Raw genomic sequence first — 19302 nt, forward strand, 5'->3', positions numbered from 1 at the left:
GGATCAGGTTCTAAATTTTGGAAAACTGGCAGCCAACTCTAGGTGCTTTCATTTTATTGGGGCACCCAGCTTCAGACACCTCAGGCCTCGTTTTCAAGTCAGTTGGCGTGAGGACAAATACTCAGTACTTATGGAAAATCAGCCCAGGTGGTCTCAAGGCACCCAGAATTAGTCTCCATTTCTGAAAATTTAAGCCTGTTTCTGTCAAAGACCACTGCTAAAAGAGCATAACTCTCTGAGGTGAGGCCTATGGTCAACAGCTCCACTCCTCAGGCACAATGGAACTTTCCACTGTCGTGGTAAAGCTCATCAGCGCAGGAGACAGCCTGTCTGAGACCATGGAACAACTCTGCCAGGAACTAAGGCCCATCCTAAACCTCCCCACCTTCTGCTCTCAGGGCCAGGCACACTGCTGCAGTCTGGGCCTGCTTTCTCTTATAGAAACACAGAGCAGCATGGGCATTTAAAAAACAAAACCCTACCAAAATCAACCATTCCTCTGTGCAGGGGCGGCTCTAGGTGTTTTGCCACCCCAAGCATGGCAGGCAGGCTGCCTTCAGCGGCTTGCCTGCGGGAGGTCCTTGGTCCCACAGATTCGGCGGCATGCCTGCGGGAGGTCCACTGAAGCCGTGGGACCAGTGGATCCTCCGCAGGCATGCCACCAAAGGCAACCTGCCTGCCGCCTTCGCGGCGACCAGCAGAGCGCCCCCCGCGGCTTGCCGCCCCAAGCATGCACTTGGCGTGCTGGGGCCTGAAGCCGCCCCTACCTCTGAGCACACAATTCTGCTCTTGGGGAGAGGGTGTGAGAGAGAATAAACCACATGTGACAGATGTTAGTCACATTGGTTAATATACAACTGGAAAGCGATCAGATATTACAGTGATAAGGTGACTTGCTCAAGGTGGGGTGGGATGGACTACGTGGAGTCTCATGCTGTTTTGGCCTGAGTTTCACGGGTGCTGGGTAGCTACAGCTCCCATTAACTTCAGCTGGTATTTTGGTGCTCAAACTTATCTCCTCCACAGTAATAAGTTCTCTGGGTTTGTGGCACTGCTCAGTACATGTGATGCAGCTCATATAAGGGAGCTCTGTCTTTTCCCTGCTTCCCTCCTTCTGTTCTTTCCACTGGCTCATTGTGGACAGGTGCCAGTCAATCAGCCTCTTCACCACTATATGTGAAGTGAACAGCTTTGGACTTCATTAGTTCTGCTGTGTCTGGTTACTGCTAGAAATGCCTTTCATTCCTCGCTCGTGCCACCTGTGCCCATAAAATCTGAAGAAGCCATTCTTTTGATGCCTGCATTCCTGCCCGCCCTCTCTGCGTTCACTGCGGAGAAGAGCTGCTTGTTGTGTGAGCTCCCACTTTGCCCCCGAACCTGTCAGCTCGTCTCTGTCAGAGAGTGACTGGTCCGCATGCGGGGACAGGTGGAAGTGAATGTGCTAATAAGCATACTTGGAGGCTCGGGGAGGCACAGCAGTGCAGCTCCTTTGCTCCAATTGTCAGAAAACAATCGCTGTGTTAAAATGATATTTGACCACCATGGACACAGGCAGTTATGCTTCTAAAAATGATGCTTTCACTGAGTGTCAATAGCTAGCACTGTGGTCCGCCGAGGAAGAGGCACTTACATACTTAGGTTCCATCAGTCACTTGCTCTCGTGTGTTTTTCTCTTTCCTTTTTCCATTCTCTCTTTTTCATTCCTTCTGATTCTCCCACTTGCTCTTTCTCTCTCTCCTGCCTTTTCTCTTCATCTATTTTTATCTTTCAGACAATGCCTTCTGTCTGTCTTTTCTGTCTTTCAGTGATCCCTGGCTGAGAGAGAGGGAAAACAAACTAATCAACTTCAAGGCATTCTCTCCCAGCCCCTGCCAGTTTGGGAAACAAGAGCAGGCCCAGAAATCAAACCTTCATCTCTTGCAAAGCATTGCTATTTCCAGCTGGGCCAGTCCGTTTTATATGACTGATGTTCCTGCTTTCTTTCAGTTTTTGCCAGGATGTTGCTATCCTTTCATGGCAGTGAATTACATTCATTTGAATCCTTCATTTTTCTGTCTGATCTCATTGTTTCTTTGTTTCGTTTTTTAAATCAACTCCGATCCATGTTGTTTCTCCCTCAGCCTGCAGACAGCTACATGGCTGAAACATGGTGTTCCTTATCTTCTCTCCCTAATGCGGCATTTCATGCGCACAGACACTTCAGTTTCATAATGATAATTAGCCTGGCAGAGAACATTTTGAAAACAATTAAAACACAAGCAAGTATTTCCACCCTACTTTTGTAAGGAGCAAGGGAATCCCAGTTCTTCTGTCAGAGCTTCTGAGAGGGAAATAAGCTTTCAGAACTGCATGTGATGAGATAGGTAGAACCCTGCAAATCCACGGATATCCGCTTTATATCCCCAGCCAGGGATGGGGTTGTGGGTATCTGCAGACCATTTTCTTGCAGGTCAGATGTGGATAGTAATTTTGTATCCACATGGAGCTCTAGAGATAGGGATACATGATAATGCCTGCTGTTAATGGGATTTCGGTGCTTTTACTCACCAAACTCTACATACAGTTCATTGGAATCCTTAGTATTTGGATTTCAGATTACAAGGATAGTGGATTATGTGTTATAATTATGAGATCTGGGCAAATATATGATGGGGACAAGTGTTGCAAAAAACATTCCTCCAATATTCTCTCAAACGTTTGAATGATTTTGCTTCATCTGTGTTCACAATCCTGTTGTGTTTTCTTTCTGTGAATGTCTCCTTGGCTATTTCATCCTATTTTATCAGTTTCGGGCATGAATGTTTGTTTGCAAGGAATTATTTTAAAGCTGTGTGGTGGAGTACAAATAGGAAATTCACTCCAGAAGTGTATATGCACTCTTCCAATCAGGGAACAGAAACAATAAAAGATGACTTATTGGTGTGATCATAGTGAACCAGTGCAGGTGGAAGAGTTTGCTGAGATCTCTTTCTGAAGGATATACTTCCATCAGACACAAGTTGTGGGGTGTAATGCAGGGATGACTGGCTGAACTTCTATCACCTGTGTTGTGCAGGTCAGGCTACGTGGTCCCATCTGACCAATGAACTATTCAGAATTAGTACCTAATTTGAAAAGATTTGTCAAATAATTTTGAATAGTAAATACATTTGCCAGCATTGATATTTACTCACGGATGTTCCACAAGCAGAAAAAGAGGTGAAATTCATGACAAAAGTTAATTATACAATTGCTACTGTAATAATTATTGCTATTGGTATTTATTATTTCTATAGCACTGTAAGAGTACACACCACTTTAAAAATGTGAAAAGGAGCCTAATTAAATTTATTGTAGATTCATAAGAGCAGGTCCTGTAAAACAGTATTGGCCCAGGGTGTCTGGGGAGTCGGAGAGCATTTTACCACTGCAAAATGAAACAAAAAAGAAAGGAAGGAAAATCTTCCCCCCTTGCATGTTGTTCCATGACAATTGGTTTAATTAAGTACCACATGATGTCAGCAGCAGCCATATCAATGACTGATGGGAATTCTGAGAATAAAATTAAATAGTATCAGGAGAACAAATGCACAGAGCCCCAGTGAAGAGGGGGAGAAGGTTAGGGCTTGTCTTCAGTACAAGTTATGTTGATATAACTTAGGACGTCACTCAGGGGTGTGAGTAAGCCACCCCGCTGAGCGACATAAGTTACACTGACATAAGCACTGGTGTGGACAGCGCTGTCGATGGGAGAGCTTCTCCTGCCAACAGAGCTCCTGCTACTCACGGAGGTGGTTTTACTATGAGGACAGGAGAGCTTTCGCCTGTCAGCATAGAGCGTTGATACAGCACACCTGGTGAAGACGCAACTGCATCACTACAGCTGTGCCACTGTAGCACTTCTGAATCATGAAGCCATCTGACTTTCTATCTTCACAGGTACTCAGAAACTCCCCAGTGTGGGGAACAGAATCCTGGTCATGGAGGCAACCATTCTTTCACGCACATGGGCCTATGTTTCCCTCTGCTCCAGTGCTGACCAAGCACTAGACAACCTTTCACAGCAGCTCCCCTGTTGCCGTCAGGAGACTTGGATGTTTGCAGGGACCGGTGTCCCATTCTGGCACCCTAAATGAGAGAGGGAGGCAGATTCCAACTTTGAGATAAGATTAAATTCTTAGTTTCCTGGTCAGTTTCATGGCTCTTAAAATCCCATTCTCTCTCCCTGCCCTTTCTTTGGGAGGCTGAAAAGAAAGCATTTATTTTAACCGCTTGCTCACAGCCAGTGCGCACACTATTGCCTTGAATTTTCACCAGGCTTCCTTGTGTGTCACAAGAAAATTCTAGCAAATGGCAAATTTTTGCCTCCAAAACATACAGAAGTTCAGAATAGGTATTTTTAATCCATTAGTGGTGATGGGAACCTTATAAGTACCTGAATAACCACAATGGGTGTGGTGTCCTCTGACAGTAGGTCTGAACTTCGGAATGTTGCAGACCGCATAGGGGTGAGGGGGTATGTCTGTCTGTGTGTGCATATGTGAGAGAGAGAGTGAGAGAAAGAGATGGGTACTCATCTATTTGTGCTATAGTAGCAGTTACTGGTCCTGTGAAATCAGGGCCCCATTGTGCTAGTAGCTGTACAGACAACTAACGAGAGAGAGCCCCTTACAGACTAGGTTGTCCGGACAGACAAATGAGGAGAGAGAGAACATCATTATTGCCCTTTTGCAGATGGGGAGCTGAGGTGCAGAAAAGAAGAGACTTGAACAGACAGAACGTATGGTAGAGCCAGAAACCGAACCCAGACCTTCTGTGTCCTCCTTACACCCTCCGATTGTTTCCTTTTCCTACATCGCCCTTCTCCGTGTGTAAGTTAGTCCCTTGCAGGCCCTTCGGATCCCGAACGGGTGCATGTTGTGCACAGCTTTGCCTCTTACAAACGGCGTGTACCTTCCAGCAGGGTTTACATCACCACTGAATTTGACCCAAAAGGCCTCCATAATTGCTGCACTGGCTAATTCCAGGCCGAAACGGCTCCGTAGTGTTCTAGCGCAACATACATTTTATATATAATAATTTTTTTAAAACTGTTAATTAGGGCCCAGGAAACAAGAAGAAAAGCAGCCCTATTGGTTTCATGTTTAGAGAGGAACTGGGTTCTTACTATATCAACAACACTTGGCGTGAAAGTGGCCTTTGTTCAGAGAGACACTGCTTCTTTTCAGCCGCTGACTTCCCAGCTGCTGAGAGCGAGGCTGTGTTTTGACAGACAGAGCGAATGTAATGCAGACAGTTGTTTTAATTTCAGCCAGTTGCAGAAATCACTCACAAGGAGCCAGAAACCCAAGGAAAGAGGCCGCACACTTGGCTTTAGTTATCTCTGCACAAGGGCTCTGTTTGGATGGCAGAGCGGAAGGGAGCCCATTGGTTAGTGTAACGGATACACCAGAGCCCAGCAGAGAGCGATTGCCATGGGAGAGGTGAACTGGAACAGGAATCAGAAATGTTCTTCTCCCACCTACTTGAGCATGCAGCATTTTAAACATAAAAGATCCTTTTTCTGTTCACTTTCATTTCTACCACAGGGGCTCCTTTTCCCTTGAATATTTGCCTTTCAATCTTTTTTTTCTTTGTATTACAAGCCAAAATCTGAAGCCAAGAGCTGGTGTGGGGGATGTTGTTTTTTGGGGGGTAGAGGGGGTGCAGAGAGGTAGGTGTGGTGGTGGGTTTTAGTATTTATTTCAAGTTATGAAATGCCTCACTCTGACCCTCAGCACTGGCACAGACATTAAAAATTACAGCCAAGAATACACATCCTCCATGGACATGGACTCTCTGGGCCTGATTCACCATTTTGTTACTCCAGTTATGTGCTGCTGTGACTCTAATGACATCATTGGAACTTGCACTGGTGTAACACTGAAGTTACATAGTGATGAATCTGGCACACAGAACGTGGTTCCCCCCTGCCCTGTACCTTGTGTCACCATATAGCCCTGTGCAAAATCAGCATAAAATGCTGCCAACTCAGAATTCTGTATTCAATTACACTGGCCGTTTGCACTGGTGTCCGTGACTGCACAAGGTGCAGAGCAGGTGAGAAACAGGCATATAGACTTTTACCACCCAAACCCATTGCTCGGTATCTAAATAACTAACAGTACTTGAGGCATCCTGCCTACTGGGGGCAGGTACAGAGTGGGCTGGGACAGTCACCTCCAAGGAGGAGATGGTGTGTTACAACACAGTATGGTCTCTTCCTGGGTGCATTTGTATGGTCTCCTGGCAAGGGAAGATTTGGCAGGGTTACGGTAAAAAACAGCCACCTCTTCAGTGGAGGGGGACGGGGCTTCATGAGGGTGTAATTCTGCTTCCCAACTCAATCAAAACCTTATGACTTATACAGGCCATGTGTCACTTGGTTTGCTGACCTGCTGAAATCTGTCTTGCCAATCCCAGCTTGCAAGCAGTATCTCCAAGATTTGTTTCTGTGAGCCATATGGAAGCCAGCAGTCTACGTCCTGTCCTGGACCATCTCAGCACATGTTTACACCTCCAAACAAGTGTGCGCGTGGGGGCGGTTTTGGGACTGGCTCCTTGGACTAGAACTCTGCCTTCCGGCTGCCAAAGAGAGCATTTGCTGGTGTGTTAGCAGACTGATTTCACTAACACAAACCAGCAAGAGGCTCTGATGTGCTCACCCCAGACTGCTGTGCAATCTGTCTGCACAGGCTAAGCCCTGACCACCCCCTCCACTAGGCCTCTTTGCCAGGCAAGCTTGACTGTATGTTGCTATTTATTGTAAATGATATATTTGTGTCTCTGCTGTTGATACAACATATGTAGTAATAATAATAATTATTATTTATTAACAAAAACATTTACACATCATCTTTCACCCCGACAGATCCCACAGCACTTCATAGACTATATATGAGATTTTTTAAAAATATATAGATGAGTCTCACTTCCTATGAATTGCCGTATTGGATTTGACTGGAGGTCAGTCTAGTCCAGTATACTGTCTTTGATAATTGTTAGCACCTCACAGAAAGGTAAAAGAACCTCACAGTAAGCAATGATGCAATTCCCTGCCCTAGGGAATGTCTCCTTCTCGCCCTGTTCCTTAGCAATTAGGATGCAGGAGAGCTTATGTCCCTTCCCAATCTCTTGTTAGTTTGATTTTGAGACTGGATATTCTGGTGATCCAAATAAATGGCCAGTCTTTGTGCTGAATCCTACTAAACTCTCGCCCTCAATCTGTCTTGTGACAATGGTTCCGCTGCTGAAACACACCTTCTTCTGGTGTGGAACGCGATAGCTATTGAACTCTACGCGGAAGCCCATACGATGGCTTTAGTACAGGAAGTGGAGAGAGATAGCTCATCCCGTTGAAACTGCGGGGAGGGGATTAAAAGAGGCAAAGCATAATTTCCAGATTGGAATCTGGCGATGACACTGGAGTTAAAGCCCTCGTCTTGTAGGCAGTACTATGACAAGTGGGTCAGGACCTTGTAACATCTCACCAGTGTAAATGTACCTTTTCTGTTCAAGAAGTTTACTGTGTGAAGTTACTTGCTGATGGCCAGGTTCCTGGTGATTTTGTAAAACCCTGCCGACAGAGGCATTCCCTCTTCATTTTCTTTTCTCTCCTGTTCCCCTGCCCCTCTGAGACAGGCCAGGCAGCCCCATTGTCTGGGTTTGAGAAACTTTTACTCCCTTATCTGAAGAAGTCTTGTCAGTGATCCTGAGAAATGGAATTGTTACTGCACAGGGTTACAGCCACTTGTTTTAATATGGCTTGTCCTGCTATGTATTGAGAGTACTTTACTGAGGATCCGAGAGTAATCGTCTGTTCTTGCCCGGAGAGTCTCATGAAATCCAGATGTGCTCATAGCAAGCTCTCCCAGGCTGAAATTTAACCCCGTGTCGAGGGCCATTAAGAGGCCTATGAAACACTGAAGTCTAGGATTTATCCCCTTGGATCAGACTACTGGCCCTTCAGGGCCAGTATGGACCCATACCTGATCCTGCTAAAGTAGATGAAGACCCTTATAATACATCTCACCAATTTTCAGTGCTATATAACTGGGAGTAATTCCTTCCTAATCTCTGTAGCTACCAGCCTAGGGATAGAAGCTTGAAATTTGATCAATTTTATCCTAACCATGCATCACTGAAAACATTATTACGGGGCCCAAAATTCAATTACAGTATTTGAAGGATGAAATCAAAGCAAAACCAAAATGGCAGTATTTACTCTTCAAATGTGCACTGCCGTTCCCTGTGCTCTTGGGGAATTTTGTTTCCTCCTCACCTTCCTGCAAAGAACTTTTTCCGCAGCCTGTGTGAAACACAGGGTACATCTGCACTGCACCTGGGAGCGTGCTTCCAACTGCAAGTGAACAGACACATGCTAGGTCTGCTCAAGCAAGCACGCTAAAAATAGCAGTATAGTCTCTGCAGCAGGTGCTTCACCTTGGGCTAGCTGTTGAGTACGTACCCGTACATTTCTGTAGGAAGAAAAACTGAGTGTCACTTTCTCTAACATGTTAGAACAGGGTACTGGGTTCTGTTCTTCGCTCTGCCACTGACTTGCTGTGCAACCTTGGGCAATCTACTCAGCACCTCTGTGCTTTGGTTTCCTTGTCTGTAAAACGGGTATAATATTTCATAATATTGATTTACCCCACAAGGATTTTGTTAGTCTTTAAGTAAAGTTTGTGAATCCTTTTGCAGTTCTCAGAGAAAAGTCCCTATAAAAGTTGCTGCTGTTTTGTTTGTTTGTTGTGAAGACAAGGGGAGTGAAAATGCAATGAACATGTTTATTTACTTCCTTTCCAGGTGTCCAGGGTTCCTGTTGAATCCTGTGAGCAATACACAACCTGTGGGGAATGTCTGAGCTCAGGGGACCCTCACTGTGGCTGGTGCACTCTTCACCACATGTAAGTCCATTGTCGGCCATTTGATTTGAACTAATGGGTATTATTGCAAGAGAAGATTTAAAAACCTGAACTCTTCTTGTATGTGGATATTAAAAAACAAACACAAAAACAAATACAGTACCAGCCTTTTACAATCACTATTTTCCTACAGGGGAATTCCTTGCGCTGCAAGGTGAATGCTACTGAATATCACTGAAGTCCTGTTAAAAATGAAAATGTACTTCCTAGATTTAGGAGATGGGGAATAAATCCAGCATGTGAAGTGAATGTCAAAGAGCATGAAACCACATGAACTGAAACTCATGGGAATGGAAGCCCCCTAGTTTCACACAGTCTTGTTATTTACCCAAATCCATAATTGTTCCAAATTGGAGGGAGTTTTTAATAGTGGGGTGGCTTATATGACCTTATTGACATCAGGAAGGTTTCACCTGTGCACCTGAGCAGAGGATTTGGCTCTTTAAGGGTGGCAAGGGGAGGCTATTTAACTACTACTTTGGAATGTCAGAAAATGGAATGCTTCAGGCAGTGGGTCAAACCCAGCAAAGCAATGAAACTGTGGGTTAGGCTGGGGCTTTGTGCTAGGTTTGAGACCAGCAGTCTAAATCATGTCAGTGGAGACAAAGGAAATAAAGATTTTTCCGGGTGCTTCAGAAAACTGGGTCTCTGAATTCGGGCGGTGTTTGTGCACTCTCTCTGCGACAATAGTGTTCACTTGCTAAAGCGGAAGGGGGACCCAGCGTGCGCACTTGAAGGGAGAAACCTGGAGCACACTGGTAGAAAGGAATTGAAAGCCCTTTGGCTCTGTGCCAGCCAGCAAAGCGCTCCCATTAAATGGGTGGAAATTGGGGCGGAGGCAGAGGAACAGAGTTCAGAGACCCACACAATAACACTTGGCCACATGCCGAAGCAGCAGGTGTTCAGAGGGCACGAGAAGGAGAGCAGTAAAGGCTTATATACAAAATCTGGACTGGATTAGAGACCTGTATGCACAGGGGAATCTGCACTCCCACAACCTGGGGAACCATGTGTTTAATTTCAGTTGCTGCATTCAGGGAAACTTTAAGAGAATAACCAGTAGTCACAGGGCCTGATGCTACCTTGCTGCTACTTAGACCTGTGCAGAACAAGTGTGAGACAGTACCACTCTGGTTTGGTAGCACTCAGCACTCCCTGTGCCTGGGTGTAAATGAATGCACAGCAGTGAAGAATGTAGCGCTCTTGGGTCAAATTCCTGAAATGGCCTTAGCTTGTCTATTTCCTCCTCCTTCATTGCTTCCCCCTTTTAAGACCAGACTGCCCAACCCCTCACTGACTCTGTCTATTGTTGGCGATATCACAGAACCTACAAATCTTTTAAATCAATCCTATAGAGTGGTTATAGCGTTCTGGGTGCTCCACAGTTACCAGACAGGACCAGGATGTGTTGTGGAGGACCTTACCAGGGGGGCTTCCCAGTCAGGTTGTTGTCTGTCTAGTTGCTGCTTGAGCTATGGCTCTTTTTGTTTATACCCTCCCACTACAAGTCTCACTTTGTCTAGTGATTAGAGCTGGAAGGTGAAAGGATCACTATGCCCTTTGCAATACTAGTTAAGTAAAAGCAGCAAAGAGTCCTGTGGCACTTTATAGACTAACAGATATAAGGTGCCACAGGACTCTTCGTTGCTTTTACAGATCCAGACTAACACAGCTACCCCTCTGATACTAATTAATTAAGTCTCACAACCCACCAGGGAGGGGAAAGTAAGGATTGTTATCTTTATTTTGCAGAGAAGAAAACTAGGGCATGAAGAGACTTCATTTCTGCCGCACTGTGGCTGTCATGATTATGTCAATTGTAAGCCTTTTGGGGCTGTCTCTCACGGCATGTACAGCACCTTGCACAATAGGACCTTGATCTCAGTTTGAGCCTCCAGGTGCTACTGAATACAAACGATGATGATGACTTGCTCAAGGTCACACAGAACATCAGTGGCAGGACAGGCAAAACCCAGGAGTTCATGCTCTCAGTCCCCCTTCCTGAACCATTACATGACTTCCCCTTGCCCAACATAGGGACTGGTAGCTTGTAAGAAGAGAACTCAGGCCAGGGGCATGGAGTGTTACACATACAGAGGTAAGATAAAAGGGGAGCAAAGCAGAAAGGTTGGGGGAGCCAGACCATGAATTGAGCTAGAGGGCTAAATGTGGCCAAGAGCCTGCAGTACGCAGGCCACTACAATGCCTTCTTCCCTGCTGGTATTTTCCGACCCTTCCTTGGAGATTTTCTGCCTTCCCACTGCCTGCGCAGAGCAATGATCATTTTTTAGCCCCTGTCTGAAGCTGTAAATAATTTAGTTTATCTTGCTGTTACTGAAGCCGCTGTCATATTTGTTTGGAAGCCCTCAATGCTGGCGTGTTTGTGTTTCATTTGTCATCTCTTGCCTCTAATTTTTACATTTCACTCCTGCCAGATGGGCCAGCTGCTTCTGTGTTTGTTGGGGAGGTCACAGGTCAGGATGTGCTGCTCACGCTGCATTCACAGAGGGTTGACAAAAAGACACACAAAAGAGGGAGTTTAGGGGGCTGGGGAAATTGAAACTGAGATAGAGGCAGAGTGCCGAGGGAGAGACAAAATAAAGCCCTTGTGACAGTAAAGTGGCCATGAAGGATACCTGAGCCAGTTCAGATACAGTAAGAACCGAGAGCCTTGGTCCAGGATTCCAGCCGCTTTTCTCACCTTTTTTCTGTTTTGAGTCTGCTTCTGCATTTCTGGGTCCTGGATGGTGAGAGAAATATCAAAACAGCTGCAGAAGTTCTTTGTCATAATGCTGTATTCCCGGCCCAGCCAGAAGCAGGGATGATGCGCTAGGGATCCTATGAAACAGTTTATCCATGTGGGATTTATGGACAGTTTTGCAGACTGGGGATGCTCAGATCAGAATCCGAACTTGTGGGTGCTTAGCCAGAACTTTTGAGTGATTACCAAGGCAACTAAAGCTTTTGGATCTTGAAATCGTAACAATGTCATGAACTGGTGTGCCAGTGAAAGACAGACACACACAGACACCACTGACCTCTGCTGGATGGAATCAGGAGTGTGTGTCATAGGCTCTATACTACCCATTTTAGTGAGGAGGATCTCAGTTGTATCCACTGTTGCCATAAAACTCCTAAGTGACTAGGAGGATCTGAGTTCTATCCCTACTGCTGTCATTGATTTCTGAGTGACTACAGCATATTGTTATTAGTGTTGTTTATTATTTAATATTACTATTGCAGTTGTGCCTAGAGGTCCCAGTCAGGGATTGGTGCCCCTTTGTTCTTGGCACTGGGCATTTGTAAATGTATAATCTAAGTGTAATGATGCCCCTGGTTAAATTGTTTGTGGGGATTAAACCCATGATCTCCGGATCTAAAAGCAGGAGCTGCTTGTGTTTGAGCTAAAGGGTCAGATATGTTAGGTCACACACAGCAGCAGAACCACAATTCTCTATATTCCATCTAGAGGACGACAAAGAGCTACATTGTGTTAGGGGAGGTGCCTTTACATACATTCACCTGTACAAGCCCATAAGACCAAGGAACTAAAATCAAAGCCAAAAGGGTGAAATGAGCTGAACTAACAGCTTCTGCATCCACTTAATCCCCTACAGAGGTCTTGGGAGGCAGGTTGGGGTAGGAATGAAAGAAGCAAGGGGAAGACCTGGAATTTAATATTGCAAAAGAAGAGATTGTGCTCTGGGCAAACATACAGTGGAGGCGTACTGGGAATTAGCTGAGTCTGATTTCACATTGTAGTTCATAAGTAAGCATTTCAATGCAGGTTTTCGCCTTTACCAATTGTTCATTACATTACAGTAGCACCCAAAACGTGTCAGGGTACATGCGTGCCGCCCACGGCAACAGGTCTCACAGCTCAGGTTGTCATACTCAGGCTCACAGGACTCATGGTGCAGTGCCAAAAACAGCTGGGTAGGTATTGTGGCTGTGAAGCCCATCCCTGTCTTTTAGGCTTCAGAGTCTGAGCTGCAGCCCAAGCCCGAATGTCTACGCAGCTATGAGGAGCGCCATAGCATGAGCCCGAGTGTGTAGACCGGGGATCTAAGACTTGCTACTGCAGACTGCCACTTGCACTGCAGGGCTGAATAGGAAGACAACCTCTGGCCTGAAGACCTTTTAGGCTGCCAATTAATTGTGGTTTTAATTTTTTTATGGACCGATTTTCAGCACCACGGCACAGGCCACTAACATTTGATCAAAGGGTATAAATCCATTAGATGGTAGAAGTAGCAGGGTAGCGGATTTCCCACTGGAGAAGGACACAGCGCACACTGTTTTGCATCTTGATTGAAGAAGCCTTCCAGGAGTCTGGGACATAACATGAGATTCCAAAAATCCCTACAAGAAATGGCCAAGGGAAAAGTAGGTTTCATTTTGCAGGATCCCTTGGTTCACCACCATCCAAAAGAATGAGCAACCTGCCTCATGTACAGTATTCCCAAGATCCAGCTTGGGGTGTGATCTTCATTCATTCGCTTTTACTTTATACTCAAGACAGAGAGGTTAATTTTACTAATGCTACTCCAGCAATTCTGCTCTTTGGGAGGTAGGTAGAGGCCTCAAGGAGATTGAGTATCCTTGGTCCAGTGGAATTTGCAACCTGAAAGGCGCTCTCTATATGCTGCTCTCTGCATGTATGTTATTGTCTACAGACCTATTTATCTCTGTTAGGGCTGTTGCCATAAATAGTATGATAAAAAAAGAGCCATTCCAGTGAGTCAATGAGATAAAGGCTCCAGTCAAGAGCTCACTTTCAAGCTATCTTACAGATTCACTTAAACCTCAATAATTCTTTTCCTTAGCAGCATTCATATTTAGATCCATTATTATATTCCAAAAAAGAGAAAGTGGGGGAGGAGGACAGCTACATCAATTGTCAGGTATGGAAAGGGAAAGTGGTAACCTCGGTGCTTTTCTTATTCAGAAGCAAACGGCCTTTCAGCAATGAATATAGCTCCCCTTTTTTTTTTTTTTTTTTTTTTTTTTTTTTTTGAGTCCCAGTTTTGCAAGGCTCTTGTCACCTCATTTAGGAGAGGTTTGTTACGGGGAGATTAAGACTCTTTGTGGAACAGTCAGTATGTCTGCTAATGTAGATGTTTGCCTAAGATTGCATCCAGCCCTGCCACAAGGAAAACAAAACAGCAACACCTGCTTTTGTGTTGAGTATTCGTTCCACTGACTCCAGTCCTAAGTGGGAGAAGAGCACTTTACTGCTTAAAGTAACAAATACATTCAAATGGGTTCTTTAGAGAAGCACTTGAACAGGGGTCTCAGGCGACTGGTAATAGCATTCTGAGGTTAACAGTAAGTGAAAGTTGATATAATTTAATGACTGTTTGTTGACACCAATAAAATTCAACATATGTCAGCCACTACTATATAGTGGAATCTGAAAGACTGCTTTTCTCGTATACCATAGGATAGAAAAGCACTGTACTACTTCTCTGATACCACTATGCAGTGACAGCTGGTAATGCTTATTTTAATGGTAATTGTTCTGTGTAAAATAAGTTGGTGAGTCTCTATCTGGTTCCTAGTGGACCAGTGTCCACATCACCACCGTTGGCTGTAGCTGGCCCCTTTATATTAGCTTATGTAACTGCAATTATACAGATGGTCATAAAATTATCTGGCTCTTTTAAAAATCCAGCTGCAGCCTCTGACTCACTACCCTCCTGTGTTTGTACAGTGCCTAGCACAATGGGGCACCAACCTGGATTGGTCCCTAAGCAGGGCCGTAATAAACGTGCTTTATAGCTGCAGGGAGGGTCACAGCTTGACTCCACATACTGCACGGTAGCATTTTCAGTCCTCTCTTTTGTTGAATGGCTCCTTAATTTCCAATCATGGGGCAAAGTCATGAGGTGGAAACTGATTAGCCCTTTTTACTTCACCTCTCCTGATTCGCAGAGCAGCTCTGATTGTGAATCAGAATTTCAGTCTACACTGAGGTTCTCCTCAGTGAAATGGCTTCGGTGATGAGCACACAGCGCGGCTGGCGCTCCAGCAGCAGCACTCATCATTCAGCTTGGCACACTTAATGGTTTCTTTGCAAGGCGGAAGGAGGGTGGGGAGAGTCAGAGAGATTTGAGCATGACAACTAAACTTAACTCTAGTGTCTCCAGCCTCAGGATAAGAAATTACTGCTTCCAGCTCTTCAAGACCCTTGGCTTTGTAAGAGAAGATTTATTAGCCGCGTGTTTTTCTTTTAATTAAAGTGCAGGTGCTGTCTTGTGAACGCCTTTTATTGCTTTTTATTTAAGGTAGCACGTGGATTGTGAGTTTGTTGTTGACTGAAATGAGGATCTCAGAGTGCTGATCTGAGCCAGATATACTGGACCTAGTTTTCAGAAATGCTGAGTTCCCAGAGATCCACCTGAAGTCCTTGGGAGCTGTGGGTGCACAACACTGCTAAAATCAGGCACAGGTTGGGTAGGACTGTGCACATCTCCTAGCAGCACCCAATGCTCTTTTCATCCCAGGGCTCAGTGCTCTTCCCTAACCCAAATGTGTCTGCTAGTGCATTTCTTTTCTGATCTGCAGCTTCTGCACCTGATAAAGTTGCATTTACTCCTTTCCATGAATATAAGACTGACTGCTTAGTTATCTGAATTTTGTTTTCGTTCAGTGAATTTCCTCTTCTTCATCTTACATCTTTGGGATCCTATACCTACTCAATAGTAATATGAAAGAAGGGAAAAAAACCTGCTTGACACCTGACATAATCCTTCTGTTGGGTAAACAGAGATTTTGGTTTACAGATTAATCTTGAGAAAGTGTTGTTACTGAATGGATTGTTACATCTTAGTCTAGAGAATGGTGGTGATTTTAAGAGATCTGCTATTGACTAAACACATTTCTGCATTGTATTTTACTGAAAGACAACACAGCTTTTGGAAACAAAAAGCCTAACAAAACATATTCAGACAAATAATTATCTTAGGTACCTTAATCCTTGAGGGGGCCAGTTAGGGATTTGGAGATTGGTCCTGCTTTGAGCAGGGGGTTGGATTAGATTATCTCCTGAGGTCCCTTCCAACCCTAATAATCTATGATGCTATACTGGCCCTGGAATCTGTGCACAGAGCTCTGTTGATGTACTTCAGTCCTGGTCATTATTATCCCCTGTTGCTGCACTTATCCAGCCAATGCTGGGCTCTGCTCCGACAGCTCTGCTGATGCACCACAGTCCTGACCAGCAGTGGCACCCCCTGCTGTTTGACAGATAGAGATAAGTTCATCAGGTGTCCCTTTGCGCTGACGCTTGTGTGTGTATCAGGTGCTCCCGGAAGGACAAGTGCGAGCGAGCAGATGAGCCGTACCGATTTGCAGCCAGCATCAACCAGTGTATGAGTGTCACCGTGCAGCCCAGCAGCATCTCTGTGTCTGAGCACAGCCTTCCGGTAGGTACAGGTGGCAGGCGGTTCTGCGCGCAGGCCCTCAATCCCGTGGGCAAGGGTAGCTCAGTTGTGACAGACAGTGCTCCAGACACACAGGCTCAGAATCATAATGACAGAGCCATTTTTTTTCTCTACGAATACTTTCCATGAACATGGAGTTCAGGTTCATGAAGAGGTTGGTAAGGGAAGGGATATTCCAATTCCTTAGGAGTCAGAGGTCACACAGACACCCACATTCCCAAATCTGGCCCCGGTGCCCACATTTTCACTGAGCAACTGCCAGCCTCCGTTAACCATTGAAGGAAAAGTTCTCTTTTCCCTACCATTACTTGTCCCTCTGGGAGGATCTAGCTGCCCATACGCTCCCAGCTGTTCCTTTCTAAGCAACTGCTCACCCTCCCCACCTGCTCTGTTTCAGGTGCTGCACTGGGGCAGGCAGGTCCCAGAACATGGGCCACCCTTTTCCCAGGGACTGGCTAAAGAGGGGACTGTATGACCATCATATATCAGTGGAGAAAAACATTGCAACACTATCCACCTTTCCTCCTCTGGTTACAGCGAAAGGAGTGGCTGCGTGCCACATGTCTGGTCTTTTTCTCTGCATAGGGTTGGTTGATGCTCCACAGAGAAGCAGCAGGTGCTGAAAATCTAAAGGGAACTCTGGGTAGTTCTGACAGCTAATGGGATCTTGGCTGTATTTTTTTTTCTCGCCTTTTCCCTTGTTCCAGCTCAGCCTGCTGGTGAGTGATGCTCCAGACCTGTCAGCTGGAATCATCTGTTTGTTTGGAAACCTCACTGAGGTGGAAGGCCAAGTTTCCGGCAGCCAGGTTGTCTGCGTTTCACCGGCCCCTAAAGATGTCCCTGCCATTCCTGTGGACCAAGGTGAGCTGATTTCATGATTGGAGTATTGCCTGGTGGCAGGGGCGGCTCTAGCTATTTTGCCACCCCAAACACGGCAGTCAGGCTCCCTACTGTGGCTTGCCTGCAGGAGGTCCCCGGTCCCGTGGATTCGGCGGCATGCCTGCGGGAGGTCTGCTGGTCTCACGGCTTCGGTGTACCCACCGCCAAATTGCCACCAAAACCGCAGGACCGGCGAACCTCTCTCAGGCAAGTGCCGAAGGCAGCCTGACTGACAGCCTTGTGGGGACTGGCTGGGCTCCCTCCGCGGCTTGCCGCCCCAGGCACATGCTTGGAGTGCTGGTGCCTGGAGCTGCCACTGCCTGATGGCCTTGTGTTTCGCCTGTGCATTCACCTTATGGGGGAGAGGAGCCAGCAAGTGCTGAGTAGGGCTAGATCTAGCTGCCAGAGCAGACCACAGCTGGGCTGTGTGTCAATCCTGCCTGAACCCCTTTGATGCTGTGCGGGATGACAAACCATCCAGGAATGGGGCTGGAGGTGGCTGTCCAGTAACAACCCAGATCCTCAGGATATAGGCTGTGCCCAAGAAACCCCAATAACTGGTGAATCTTCAAGCCAGTTACCTTCTTGTCTCTCATCCCACCAGGGAACTCACCCTTCATGCTAGGCAGATGTGGGAGGTGAAAGTGTGGGGGTTGCTGCACTCAGGCCTGACTCAGTTGCTGTGAGTAGGTGGATGAGGTTTCTATTTTTTGGTTTTGATCTTTGGGTTGTTTCTTCATTAATGTCACGCTGTTATATTCCCCTTCCCCCTCCCCCCGCCTCTCTCTGTCTCCAGAACCAGAATGCTACTTGTTTTAAACTCATTTTCTCCTTGGCGTGCTTCCAGGTGTCATCTGTGCTTTCCTGCTGATATTTTCCTATATGTACTATGTTATGATGAATTTGAGTGCTCATGAAAGTTAGGGGCTTGGAGAGAGCTAGGAAAGTGAAGAGCAAACTTCCCTTGCACAGCTCAGCTAGTGCAATTTATTCTTGATTATTCCAATGGTGAGCCTCTTACTTAGCTCTGTTAATGCCCTCCAGTCCTTGCCTGCAACACCCCATCCTGGGCTGCATTTCAGGATAGACTGTGAACTGTCCCCAGTCCTGTTGTTAGTTTATGCTGAAGAGAAACCTCCTCTAGGGAATGTGATGAGACCGCCACATTCATTTCACTTGTGACCTAAGGTGGAGTGTGAACCCTATGTCTCTAGTGTGTTTTCCCACCTCATTAGGTGTGATTTGACTGTGGGGGGTGGTTCATGGCACCAGTTGGCACAGCTTCCCAGGGGCTCTGGGAGAGGCTGTGTCATGCTCTTGTAGCAGCTTCCACTGGCCAGCCATGGACCAGCACGGCATGTTCCATTGAAGTCCCCAGAGGATACACAGTGTGTGCATTATTGGCTGCTCAGAGACCCTTAGCTTTCAGAGACCCGGTGCAGCATGGTGTCCTCGTGCACCAGTGGGACCAGAGGTGCTTGGATTTTCTCCACACCACACTAGAAGTGTGGGGGGGGGGGGCTCAGCGAATCGTCAGACCTGTCTTGAGAGAGAACCAGTACCTCATCCATTGCAATCGCTGTTATTTCTGGTGTAATCACCCTCCCCTCCTCTCTTTCCAGACTGGTTCAGGTTGGAGCTCCAGCTGAAATCCAAGGAGACAGGCAAGATGTTCATCAGCACCAAGTTCAAATTCTACAACTGCAGTGCTCACCAATTGTAAGACACCCTCTCCCTCCTTTCCCACTTTCCCTCCCCACCAGCATCCCAGATCCAGGCCCCTGGTTCTTCCCCCCACCCCCTCCAATGGAGCCTGCTGTCTCAGTACATAGTGGAATGGGTTTCTTTATTAACCTCTCGAGTGCCACAGCTGATGCACACCCCAGGAAGACAGGATTCCTCCCAGGACACCTAGTGTGCCATGCCAGATTACAGAACTCTGAGTTGTATTGTGCCACCAAGATGGACATCGGCCAAATGCGTGTGGGGCAGCACAGCGGATTAAAACAGAAGAGGAATAAGATTTTCAGTCA

The 19302-nt window shown here is 46.2% G+C and overlaps 1 protein-coding gene across 1 annotated transcript in view; it reads left to right on the top strand.

The window, feature by feature from the left end:
* The window catches only part of PLXNA2 (plexin A2), a 322697-nt gene that overhangs the window by 191408 nt on the left and 111987 nt on the right, over positions 1-19302 (top strand). The window contains exons 5-8 of the mRNA XM_050957071.1: positions 8827-8927; positions 16249-16372; positions 17098-17251; positions 18892-18988. Coding sequence (XP_050813028.1) covers positions 8827-8927; positions 16249-16372; positions 17098-17251; positions 18892-18988 — 476 coding nt within the window. The remainder of the gene's footprint in view (positions 1-8826; positions 8928-16248; positions 16373-17097; positions 17252-18891; positions 18989-19302) is intronic.

This window comes from Gopherus flavomarginatus, chromosome 5, assembly GCF_025201925.1.
Source record: "Gopherus flavomarginatus isolate rGopFla2 chromosome 5, rGopFla2.mat.asm, whole genome shotgun sequence".
NCBI lineage: Eukaryota > Metazoa > Chordata > Testudines > Testudinidae > Gopherus > Gopherus flavomarginatus.